Source organism: Choloepus didactylus, chromosome 3 (assembly GCF_015220235.1).
Source record: "Choloepus didactylus isolate mChoDid1 chromosome 3, mChoDid1.pri, whole genome shotgun sequence".
Taxonomy (NCBI): domain Eukaryota; kingdom Metazoa; phylum Chordata; class Mammalia; order Pilosa; family Megalonychidae; genus Choloepus; species Choloepus didactylus.
Window position 1 is genome coordinate 93,618,699 of NC_051309.1, and position 12,897 is coordinate 93,631,595.

Genomic DNA, 12,897 nt, shown 5'->3' on the forward strand with positions numbered 1-12,897 from the left:
GACACCGCTGGGATGGCCACACCCTCCTCATCTTCTTGCCTTGAGTGTGGATGAGATGTCTGGATATTGGGTACAGCAGCAAACTTGAGATATATCATGAGAACTTACCATGAGATGACAGGTATTGGGACAACATGCTAAAGATGGCAGAGCAGAAAACTGGATGGCATCACTGGCAGCTAAAACTATACCAGCAGCAATCCAAACCTTGCTCTAAGATAAACATAAGTGTCTATTAATTTAAGTCATTGTTACTTGCAGCTAAACACATTCCTAACCCATACAAAATGTAATGGAATAGAGAGTGGGTCGACTGGGGGTAGGGGGTATGTGGTTGCAGGCATAGGAATGCTACATTAGCCAGGGTAGATGAGAAAGGCATCCCTGAGAATGTGTCATTGAGCCAAGTTTGGAGTAGCACCAGAATCATTCCTTTGACAAGGCTTAGAAGTGAAGAGATAGTTGGGGAAATTTTGTTCCATGTCATCTTGGAGAGCTAGAGGAACTGCAAGCTGTAAGGTCCATTTAGGGCTCTAGGAGATTACAATCTGCTTGGGGGAGAGATCAGGAGAATGCAGACTAAAATAGAGTATATGACCCATGACTCACCACTGACACATTGCCTATTACCCAGAGACACTTACCACTGGGCAGTATGTGTAGGAAAAGGGGAAGTAGAGCTGACCAGGAACAGGCCAGTTCAGGAGTCCTGTGGCCTCAGAACAGAGTGATTGTGTTCTTATTCTCCTTTGGGGACCAGGTCATGGTCAGGTCCAGTTGAAAAGCTTCTTTAACATATGTATTCTCTGGAGCATGTGGTTTTTGGGTTAGCAGCAAAATAACCAGAGTAATGACTACTACTGTTCACTGAATGTTTACCAGGCATTTACTAAAAATTAATGCTGTATCAATCCCATGAAGCTCCATATTACTGATGAGAAAGCTGATGTGTTAGGAAAGACGAGTAATTTTCTTGAGGTCATAGAGCTAGTAGGTTGCAAAACAGGTCCTTTACCAGCATGTCCTAAAGACTCCTGAGAGTAAGTTCCTGAGAATGTGCTAGGCTTTGGAAGCACTTAATGACCTAGAACTGAATGTTTGCAAATAACCTGACTTATTTTTGTATTTCTCCTCTTTTTCTTGCTCTCTATTTTGATGTGTATGTAGTGTGTGTGTGTGTGTGTAAGTAAAATAAAATATTTTCAACTTAAATTGCCACTTTGGGAGAAAAGCAGTTTGATACACAGGACATTATTGTTTCTAAATAAATTTGTATTACAAGACAGTTACTTAAGTAGACCTGGCAGGGTGCATTCCTAAATGAAACATAGTCTATTTCACTTATATAAAGTGTAGCTGCTATGCATTGAAGCCTATAATGTGCTAGCATGCTGGTAACATTAGCTACATTAAATAATTTACCCCTTTCAGTAGCTCTGTAAGATAAGGGGTTATCTCCCATTTTACAGATGGGAGCACTGAGGCTGATAGAGGTAGACTTGCCCAAAGTGATCATGTGGCTCACTTAAGCCTGTCCCCTTTCCTTTAAACAGCACTGCTCCATTTTTAAAATAGAGCCAAATTGGTATCTTCCTGCTTTCTTTATTGGGAGAATTTTTGCCCTCCTCCCATTTTTTACTCATTTTTCCCCCCTTTTGAAATCTAGTGAAAGTAAAATAAAAATGCATGGAAACTCCAGGAAGACTCTGATTTCAGTATATACAGGCCAGTATAACTTCTTCTAGTCCCCCTCCATATTTAAACAAAAAATGGTTACACAGGTAATAAATGTTTCATAGCATACAAAATAAAAGGTAAAAATGCCTCTTCAAAGTTCTTGCTCTGGCCTCCTCATCCAACTCTCTTTCCTTTCCAGAGAAGCTACTATTAATAGTTTAGTATATGTTATTCCAAACCCTTTTTTATGTGTGTGTGTGTTATGCCTAAGCACAAACACAAAAATGAGGTGTTTTCTTTTTAAACAAACGGGCTCACATTGTACATTTTGTTCAGCAACTTGTTTAGATAAATCTTTCTGGTTCGTTTTGATGTTGCATTGCAACTCATTATCATGTACCGTAATTGATTTAGCCATTTCTGGGTTGGTATGTATTTAGGTTGTTACCAGTTTTCTTACTATTACAAACAATCTTTCATTGCATAAATCTCCTTGCACACTGTATTTTTATAGTGTGACTATATTTTTAAGAAAAGATTCTTTAAAGGAGAATTGCTGAAGTGAGGCATATACTAATTTCCTTTCTTAGTGGTGGCTTAGGATAACAATTTCCTGACTATGATAGGCCTCCATTCTAACCCAGCTTTATGTTATATCTGATTTATATGGCTATTCTATACAGCCCTACACATCTTACCATCAGCTCCCTAAGTGGCCTTTCACAGGCTAAATTTGGTCTTTCAGGTGAGACTTAACAAGATCACAGCAGTCATCTGGTGAGGCAGCCTCCCTGTCCCTGTTTGTGCCTCCAGCGAAGTTAGGGGTTTGGTTTGCAAGATAAGTCCTTGGTTGTGCCCAGGGGCCAGACCCCTCAGGGGCTGTGGTCTTTTTCACTTTGTACCTCCACCACCCAGGAAGCCCCCAGTGCTCCTTAGTGTGGGGGCCCAGGGGATCCGCTCGCTCCTCCAGTCTTGGACTTATCTGTCTCTAAAGTCATTTTTTCATTACAGAGCTGCATGGCTTGCTCCTCATTTCCTGTAAGTCTTTGCTCAAATGTTACAGTCTCAGCGAACCCTGCCTTGACCACCCTATATAAAATTGCAGCATCCTTACCTCATTTCCCTCTCTGACACTCTATATTTTTGCTTTATTTTTCTCTGTAGCAACTTTTAATATCTGACATCTATATATTTTACTTACTACTTCATCTTCATTGCTTACTTCCTGTAGTATGTCCGCTCAGTGATGGCAGGAGTCTGTTTTCTTCACTGTTTTATTCTCAGCAGTTTTAATAGTACCCAGCTTAAAGTAGGTGCTCAGGAAATGTCTGTTGGCTAAATGAATGGGTGAACAAACAAGTGAACTCAGGCCACTCTCCCAGGTTGGTGCCCTTCAACAGCCCAACTAGGGCTGGGCTCTGTTGGGTTGCAACCAGGTTGGGCATCTTCATGAGAGCATCTTGAGAGGGACTGCAAGAGGGGCTTTCCAGAGGACTTTATAGCAATGTCATGAGAATATTTTATTGCTCGCTTACTCTGTGCCAGGACTGCATGTCAAGAAAGAAAATGAGAAGATGGGGTGGGGTGAGGAGAAAGTGAGGGGGAAGGAAGAGAGAGGGAGGGAGGGAAAGTGAGAGAGAGTATGTAACTGGGGGGAGGGGAGGAAGGACTGTGTTGGAGAAGTTTCATAACTTGCCTAGGGCAAGTAGACCAGTAGCTGGTTGGAGAAGGGTCTGTCTCCAAAAACATGTTTGACACTGAAAAACTTAGAGCTCCGCTAGTGTGAGTCTAATAAGAATAATTGCAACTTCCATGTTGCATTCTTTTGTGGGAGGAGATAAAGTAACAAATGAGATCTACTGGTATGGAAACATTGTAGTCAGCAAGTCAGCAATTTTAATTTCATGGAGGGAAAGATAAAAGCCCTTATCAGGACTCTGAGTAGAGCTGAAAGGCTATGTTCAGTGCTTCTGTCTTAGCCAAAAATGTAACAGTTAAGCCTTCTTCTACAAAGCGGGCAAATTAAAACTATTACAAACTTAATGTAGTGTTTCCATTTGTATCAAATAGTTTGTTAAATCCGTACTAAGATAATTTAGTAACATAAGCCTTTGCCTTAAAGATGTTTGAAAAAACAAACTATTTAAAGCAAGTTGTGATAAATGCAGTTTACAAATACATATAAGAGGGGAAAAGGAAACAGCTGTTGATAGTGTTCACCATCAAGAAGCAGGTTGTTTCTATAGATACACAAGATAGTTCCAAGGCCACCTGCCTAGATTAAATAATAATAATAATAATAATAATTATTATTATTATTATTATTATTTTAAATCCAGTCCTGTTTTGAGAGGATGCACAGGAATTGCCTTTTGGGGCCAAGTACCTTTTATGAAATCTTAAGATTGACTATTACTGGGAGCCATTTTTGTATTGAATGTTGAATTCCTATGTGAGGATCACTGTTAATTTCCTATCTCTTGCATATTCCTCCTTCTCCTGCATACTTTGCCTTGCTTTTGATTCTAGGGAGGATGCTGACACAACCTCAGGAAAATTACTTGAAACTGAATCTCAGCTTTCTTAAACTATAAAATGGGGTGTTTTTTCTACCTTGCAAGTTTGTCATAATGTTTACATGAAATGTCATTTTTTAAAGGGCTTAACACGATGTTTGGCACAAAGATAAGAGGTAACTGTTACTTCCCTTCTTCCTCCTCATTATGAATTTGTGTATGTTTTTTCTTTCTGAAATGGCTTCGAATAGCAGCCTTAAAATTAAAAATAACTTTGGCCTTTGATATATGCCAGCCTGTTTGTTCATACAGCTCAGGAGTTGGTGAAAAACCATACTCTAATTCAAATTAAAACTTTGAACTTTGTCTCCAAGTAAGATTTCCCACAGGTCAGTCATGGCTGTGAAGTTCCTTATGGACTGACGGTCACGGGCTGCTGTTTCTCTTTCAGATGAGCAGACCTGCCACTTTCCACTGACTGGCAGCAATGGCGTTTACTGGAAGAGTCAACAGCAGTGGCAACAGGTATGGATGAAATCCATAATTTAAAGACATGGCAAGATTTAATTTTTGAATTTACCTTCCAAAGAATAAGGTTGGTCCTTCTCGTTTTTGAAACTTATGAACTGTCCTATGTAGGGAAATTGTGAAATTATCTGTTTTCTCTGCACGAAGTCAAATCTGTTAGAGCAGCTGCATATTTCTTTAAATTTAGTAATCTGAGTCTCTTAACTCATTTCTTTGAGATGTAGAAGTTTGATTAGATCAGCATTCTAATTCTGTGTTCAAGATATGGGCCCATATTGCAGCGATTTGGGAAAATGTGCATACATATTCAGCTTATGTTGAAACAAATACATGATGAAATCCACCTCATTATGAGAGCTTGGAGAGAGGGAACTCTGTCACATTTATATTTTACCATGTTCACACCTCTCCCTCCAACTTGCTTGCACACACAGTTCAGTGCCTTCTTGCATGTACGAAATGATCAGTGTTTGTTAGGGTTGAGGAGCATATTAAGATTCTGAGGTGGTTTTTAAGAATAACTCACTTGACATCTAAAAGGAATTGTTAATATCACTGCCAAGTTTTTATCTTTACTATTAGCTGTTCAAAAATGTATTAAAATAAAATATGCAAATTCACAGAGTCAGAAGTTAGAATACAGCTTATCAAGGGTGGGGGTAGGAGTGGGGAATGGGGAGTTAAGGCTTAAGTGGTACAGAGTTTCTATTGGGGTGATGGAAAAGTTTTGGTAATGGATGGTGTTGATTGATGGTTGCACAACATTGTAAACGTGTTTAATACCACTGAATTGTGTAGTTGAAAGTCATTAAAATGGGAAATTTTATGTTGTATATATGTTACCACAATAAAAATAAAATTAAAAATCCATAGAACACAAAAGTGAAACCTAATATAAACTATGGTCTTTAATTAATAATATAACTATAGTAATGTTGTTTCATCAATTATAACAAAAGTACCACACTAATGCAAAATGTTAATAATAGGGAAAACTGTGTACATTAGGACAGCAGGGGTGGGGTGGGCATTATATATGGGAACTCTACTTTCTGCATAACTTTTCTGTAAATCTACAACTGCTCTTTAAAAAATCATATTAAAGTACGAGAAGTATAGACCTAAAATTTACTCAGTATTTATTGAGTAATAGGGTAGCGATGATCCCTGTAACTTTGGATGGTCCTGAATGCTTTCCTACTTCCTTCCTTTCTGGTTCATTTTAGGAAACTCTCCTGCAATCCCAGGTGGTCCTGTTGGGACTGTTGTTAAACCTGGCACAGTCTTCTCCCCAACACGGAATGGCATGTGACTCAGGCTGTGGCAATCAGCATTCTGCTAGAGCCTTGGGGGAAAGTTGTGTTTTGTCTCTAGGTTTGTTCCCAATGTTCAGTTGCACATAAGTTTTAAATTTTTATGTAGTTAAATGTCTTGTCCTTTATGGATTCTGGTTTTGATTGTACTTGAAACGGTCTTTCCTACTCCACGATTGTGAAAATAATGTCGTGTGTTCTTTGCTGGCACATGTATGGTTTCATTTTTTTTCCATTTAAATCAGAACTTGTAAGCTGGTGGCCTGTGGGACAGATCTGGTCAACAGATGGGTTTTGTTCGGTCCCTCACAGTGTTCTGACAAAAATAATCTGCCAGTCTTTTTTACATGAAAATCTAAATTTCCACCTTCTCTTGAAAAATTTAAGATTTAGCAACACTGGGCTTGCATTGCCCCTTGGCAACACTCAGATGGAATTGAATAGCCACTGTTCTTTAGACAAGACATAAGCTTTCTAGTTCAGAACTTCCCAGCTAGTAAGCTTTCAATACTTTTAAAGTTTGTCAAGATGTCGATCCCCCACCCCCCACCCCCCGGCCTGCAGGTCAACCGGAGAGCACCCCCTGATTTCTTCCTGCAGACATCTGCCCTGTCAGTTTGCCCCAGAGTGCCTTGATGTTATGGGGAAAAAAAAAAAAAAAAAAGTTGGGAGTGTACTTTCTAGTTCCCTTGCAGCCAATTCACTCATTTAGTTAGCTGCTTGGCCCTCATAACTTGCAATCTAGTTTTAGATCTTTTTAGCTCTTTGAGCTATCTGTAATTATTTTAGTGTAAAGTGTGTGTGGTAAATTTCTGTAATAATAAGTAAATTAAAAGGTTAGGGCATGTTAGGGAGCCTTTTTATTGTGATGATGTAAAAGGCTAACCAATTGTTTCAACATCATTTATGAAATCCACTGATTTGGATGCAGTGTCTAAATTCTGTCACATTCTTGGGTCTGTTGTTGGACTTCTTTTGTTTGATTGATTGTTTTTTCTGGCAATGGTTCGATACTGTTTTTCTGTATGTCTTAGTATTCAGCCAGATTCTTTATCATTACTTTTCATTTTAAGAACTTTCATAGCTAGTCACATCTGATTATATTTTCATGTGTCTTCTTAAGTCATTAATGAGATTCTAGAAAAAATATTGTTGACATTTTGATCAGGGTCCCTGTGAATTCTTCAATTAAGGAGAGTTGCCTTCTATTGAATATTAAAATGGACTCTTCTTAAAAGAATCTACATATTGCATTTATAAAAATGTGGGATGATGAAATTTTAATTTTCAATTGTAAGATTATTTGTGGAGGTATGATTTTTAAAAATTCTTATTTTTAAAATTATTGACATTGCATCCAGTGTAATTTCTGGTGGAAGAATAACTATAATAGTTAAGTCTTATCAGTGCCAAGATTAAAAAGATATTTTGTATTCTTTTATTATAGATGTTTTCTGTTGTTGCTAATTATTGAGTTAGAATGGGTAACTATCCTTTGTAGTAACATTCTAGTCTGTTTTCATTATTAGGGCTCATTTTATTTTTAATACCTAGTACAAGTGGTAAGCTAGGGGAAATCCTAAATAAAGCTCTATTTTTAATATCCACCAGTAGCTCACTTGTTTAAATGTCTAATCATGATAGGCAGTTAATCTTTTAGCATTTCAGGAAAACATCAGATTCATGTGGAACTGGGCTAAGACTAGGCCCTATTAAAGAAAATAGATGCGTATTGAACAGCTCTGATCAAACTAAAGGAGTCTGAGTGTGAAATCTTACTGCTCGGGGCTATCAAAAGTCATAAGCGTGGACAGCATATTAGTGTAATGTGCAAAGACAAATATTTATTTTAGTTCTTACAAATAATAGGCTTATTCTGTGATTTCCAGATTTATCAGCATGAGTCTTGAATTTGCACTCACTCATATTTTCCCCCACTTTCCTTCCCCTTCTCTTTTTAGTTCTTTACAAAAAATTTTATTGAATTATAAAAACTGAAAGTGCATACATTGTTAGGAAAACTCAGTGCATTTTCATAAAGTGAACACACTTATTTAAAAAATCTAGGGACCAAACCAGCTTTCCCCAAGGCCTCTCCTGTCTCCTTTCAACTGCTACCTCCCTCAGGGGTTACCACTATGCTGACTTCTAATACCATGGGTTTGTTTTGCCTGCATTGGAACTTTATTTAAATTTAATCATGTAGTGAATACTCTTTTATATCTTCTATTCAATTTTTATATTTATATTATTTTTACTTTTTATATCAGTTACCTTTATAAGTTAAATCTTTAATATTTAAATATATATTTTGTAGTAACATAATTATATATTATATAATATTAATATCTTTGATATTTTTTCCATCAACTTCCCATGATCTGAGATGATAATATAATTATCCTTTCTTCTACCTCTCTTCTCCCTTCTACTCTCTGTCTATTAGCTCTGCTTTTATTTTTAAATTCTCCAGAATGACAGCACATTTTATTTTACACTTATTTGTGTCCTTGCAAACTTGTTTGTAAATTGATAAAAGTTGAAAAATTGATTTGTTTCATTTACATTATTTTGATTTGAGAAGCAAAACAGTATCTACGATTTCATTTTTTCTGTGTGTTCAATTCAACCCAAGTGCCTCTTGAAGCAGAAGGTTCACATTGAACTCTCATTTTTAACTGGAGTAAATTGTTCAAATTCATGCCACGTTTTAAATTGCATCATCTTTCCCCCAGGGTTTCTAATTACTTTTCTTTTTCCTTGTTGGAAGAAGGAACGTGCCTTTTTTGCCACTTTACTCACATGTTCCCTTCTCATTCTTTCATATCTATTGCTTGAAATTTCTCATTTTCTTCTTGCAATCCTGAAACTAAAATAAATTTTCACAAAGTGTGTGCTAAAGTACATTCTCCTGGAATTGGACCCAGGTAAGTGAAACCAGAGAGTAAAGCTGGGATCCATTCCTGGGAAAATTTTACTTGACAGTTGGAGGAAAACATGTTAAGGTAGGGTAAACTTAAGAATGAAAGCAGTTTTATTCCAGGTACACCACCTCATTGTCTGTCTTCTGCCATTAAGATGGGGGACAGGGGTGCTTCTTATAGAAGTTTTAGAAGATTGGCTGGTATGTGGTTCCATATTTGAGAGGATTTGAGGCTTGAATTTTGTGGCCTTGATTCACATTGTGATACTGCAGTCTGGGAAGCTCTTGGTTGACTGGAGAGTCTGAAATAATGCTCACTCTCCTAATTGACAAGAGTCCTCAATTAGTGAGGAAGCTTACAAGGTGTTAAGCAGATTAACACCTATTTTATGGACAGATTTTCTTTGTGTGAGTAAATCAGGGACTTCCAGACGCTTCCTAGAGAGATTAATGGCTGTGGGCCATATTTTCCTGAAATAGTGCTTGCCTGGACACTGTAAATAATCCACACCTGGAATTGTGAAATGATGGGAATAGAGAAGGTTCCTGTATTTCCCAAGTGAAGTGGTTTCAGGCCTGATTTATAAGTGCAGTTAATGCTTCTTCAGGGGAACACCTTGTTTCCCTCTATTTCAGAAAACGGTTCCTAACTGGTAAGTGTGTGTCATTGTCAAATGTAGCTTAAGATGAGTCGTTTAGCTTGGTGAGGTTAGAAGAGTTTGATTTCAGACTTTTCCCGGATCTGAGAAAATCTCTTTCATAATTAGTTATTTTTCAAAGGAACAGTTAGATTTGGGGGGAAAATTAAACTGTGGAAATACTGAGTAATTTCACCAGTAAAATCAACTTGGCTGTTATAACATGGCTGAGGGTGGGATTTGGGAGAAGGGTAATTTGTGTTCAAGTCTCTTCTCCGGTACTTTCCTTGGGCAAATCGCTTAACCTTTAAAGCCTCGTTTAAATGGGCTGAGGAGATAATGTAGATAAAGTACTTATCACAAAACGGGGCATCTTAAGTAAGTCCTAAAAAAAAAATGGTTAATTCCACCACTAAGGTGATGATGGTAGAATGGTGGGTTTCAGTGACTTCTTTAGTACTACTTCAAGGGGAAAATTTTTGTTTAGTGGCAATTCTTTGGATTGAAGAGATTTCCTTTGTGAGCTGCTCCAGGAATAGCATTCTTAGAATGGTAGAGAAACAGAGTGTGTTTATCTTCAGGCTGTGGCTACACTTAGAAGGTTTTGCTGTGGTGCATTTTAACATTAAATATTGGAGATGTGTTTATCCTAAATCATGCACAAGGTATAAAGGAAACACTGCTACTTAGTATGCTTCTGTAAGTAGTATAGCCATCTTTTAAAAAACCCCACAATTATTTATCTATCTATCTATCTATCTATCTATAGATAGATAGATAGATAGATATCTTGCATGCCATTTTAGGTGTACAAATTGAATGGTTTTTTTTTAAGGCAATTTTGTTGAGATGTATTCATATAACAAACAATCCTCCAAAGTGTACAGTTGTTCACAGTATCATCATATAGTTTTTTATTTTTTTAAATTAAATTCAGTTTTATTGAAATATGTTCACATACCATACAGTCATCCATTGTGTACAATCAACTCTCCACAGTACCATCATATAGTTATGTACTCATCACCGCAATCTATTTTTGAACATTTTCCATACATCAGAAAGAATCAGAATAAAAAATAAAAGTAAAAAAGAACACCCAAATCATCCCCCCATTCCACCTTGTTTTTCATTTAGTTTTTGTCCCCATTTTTCTACTCCTCCATCCATACGCTAGATAAAGGTAGTGCGATCCACAAGGTTTTCACAATCACACTGTCACCCCTTGTAAGCTCCATAGTTATACAGTCGTCTTCAAGAGTCCGGACTACTGGATTTGAATTTGATGGTTTCAGGTATTTACTTCTAGCTATTCCAATACATTAAAACCTACAATGTGTTATCTATATAGTGCATAAGAATGCCCACCAGAGTGACCTCTCGACTCCATTTGAAATCTCTCAGCCACTGAAACACTGTTTCATTTCATTTTGATCCCCTTTTTGGTCAGGAAGATGTTCTCAATCCCACAATGCCGGGTCCAGATTGATCCCCGGGAGTCATATCCTGCATTGCCAGGCAGATTTACACCCCTGGGAGTCAGGTCCCACGTAGTGGGGAGGTCAGTGAGTTCACCTGTGGAGGTGGCTTAGCTAGAGAGGGAGGGCCACATCTGAGCAACAAAGAGGCACTCGGGGAGAATCTTAGGCACAATTATAAGCAGGTTTAGCCTCTCCTTTGCGGTAACGAGCTTCATAAGGGCAAGTCCCATGATCGAGGGCTCAACACATCAAACCATCAGTCCTAATGTTTGTGACAACATCAACATCAGTCCAGGTGAGGAAGTCCAACACCAGCATTTCCCCCCAGCTCCTCAGGGGAGCCCTGCAAATACATTTTTATCCTCTGCCCAAATTACTTTGGGATGTTTCACTATATTGAATGGTTTTTAGTAAATGTATTGAGTTGTGCAGCCATCACCACAATCCAAATTTAGACTATTTTCATCATTCCCAATAGATATAACTGCCCATTTACAATTTATCACTGTTCCTACATCCAGCCACAGGCAACCATTAACCTGCTTTCTACTTTTGCCTATTCTGGACATTTCATGTAACTGGAATCATACAATGTGTGTTTCTTTTTGTGACTGGTTTCTTTCACTTAACTAAATGTTTTCAAGTTTTATCCATATTGTAGCATGTATCAGTATTTCATTCCTTTTAAAGGAAGAATCATATTTCATTGACTGGATAGACCACATTGTTTACCATTCACCAGTTGATGGTCATTTGGGTTGTATCTTCCTTTTGGCTATTACAAATTATGTTATGAACATTCATGTAAATGTCTTTATGTTTTCATTTTATGTGTGTCATTATATACTTCATTTTATGTCATTATATGTTTCATTTTGGGGAGGATACCTAGAAGTGGAATTGCTTGGTTGTATAGTAGATTTATATATATATTTTTAATCATCATTTTATTGAGATATATTCACATACCACACAGTCATACAAAACAAATCGTACTTTCGATTGTTCACAGTACCATTACATAGTTGTACATTCATCACCCAAATCAATCCCTGACACCTTCATTAGCACACCCATAAGAATAACAAGAATAATAATTAGAGTGAAAAAGAGCAATTGAAGTAAAAAAGAACACTGGGTACCTTTGTCTGTTTGTTTCCTTCCCCTGTTTTTCTACTCATCCATCCATAAACTAGACAAAGTGGAGTGTGGTCCTTATGGCTTTCCCAATCCCCTTGTCACCCCTCATAAGCTACATTTTTATACAACTGTCTTCGAGATTCATGGGTTCTGGGTTGTAGTTTGATAGTTTCAGGTATCCACCACCAGCTACCCCAATTCTTTAGAACGTAAAAAGGGTTGTCTAAAGTGTGCGTAAGAGTGCCCACCAGAGTGACCTCTCGGCTCCTTTTGGATTCTCTCTGCCACTGAAGCTTATTTCATTTCCTTTCACATCCCCCTTTTGGTCAAGAAGATGTTCTCCGTCCCACGATGCCAGGTCTACATTCCTCCCCGGGAGTCATATTCCACGTTGCCAGGGAGATTCACTCCCCTGGGTGTCTGATCCCACGTAGTGGGGAGGGCAGTGATTTCACCTTTCAAGTTGGCTTAGCCAGAGAGAGAGGGCCACATCTGAGCAACAAAGAGGCATTCAGGAGGAGACTCTTAGGCACAAATATAGGGAGGCCTAGCCTCTCCTTTGCAGCAACCGTCTTCCCAAGGGTAAAACTTATGGTAGAGGGCTCAACCCATCAAACCACCAGACACCTATGTCTGTGGTCATGTTAGCAACCATGGAGGTGGGTTAGGCGAATACGCCTG

The 12,897-nt window shown here is 37.9% G+C and overlaps 1 protein-coding gene across 6 annotated transcripts in view; it reads left to right on the forward strand.

Annotated features, from left to right (window-relative positions):
* The window catches only part of AFF1 (AF4/FMR2 family member 1), a 227,645-nt gene that overhangs the window by 17,200 nt on the left and 197,548 nt on the right, over positions 1-12,897 (forward strand). For all 6 annotated transcript variants that reach the window (XM_037830208.1, XM_037830210.1, XM_037830209.1 and 3 more), the window contains one exon: positions 4,645-4,718. In XM_037830208.1, coding sequence (XP_037686136.1) covers positions 4,681-4,718 — 38 coding nt within the window. In that variant the 5' untranslated portion in view covers positions 4,645-4,680. The remainder of the gene's footprint in view (positions 1-4,644; positions 4,719-12,897) is intronic.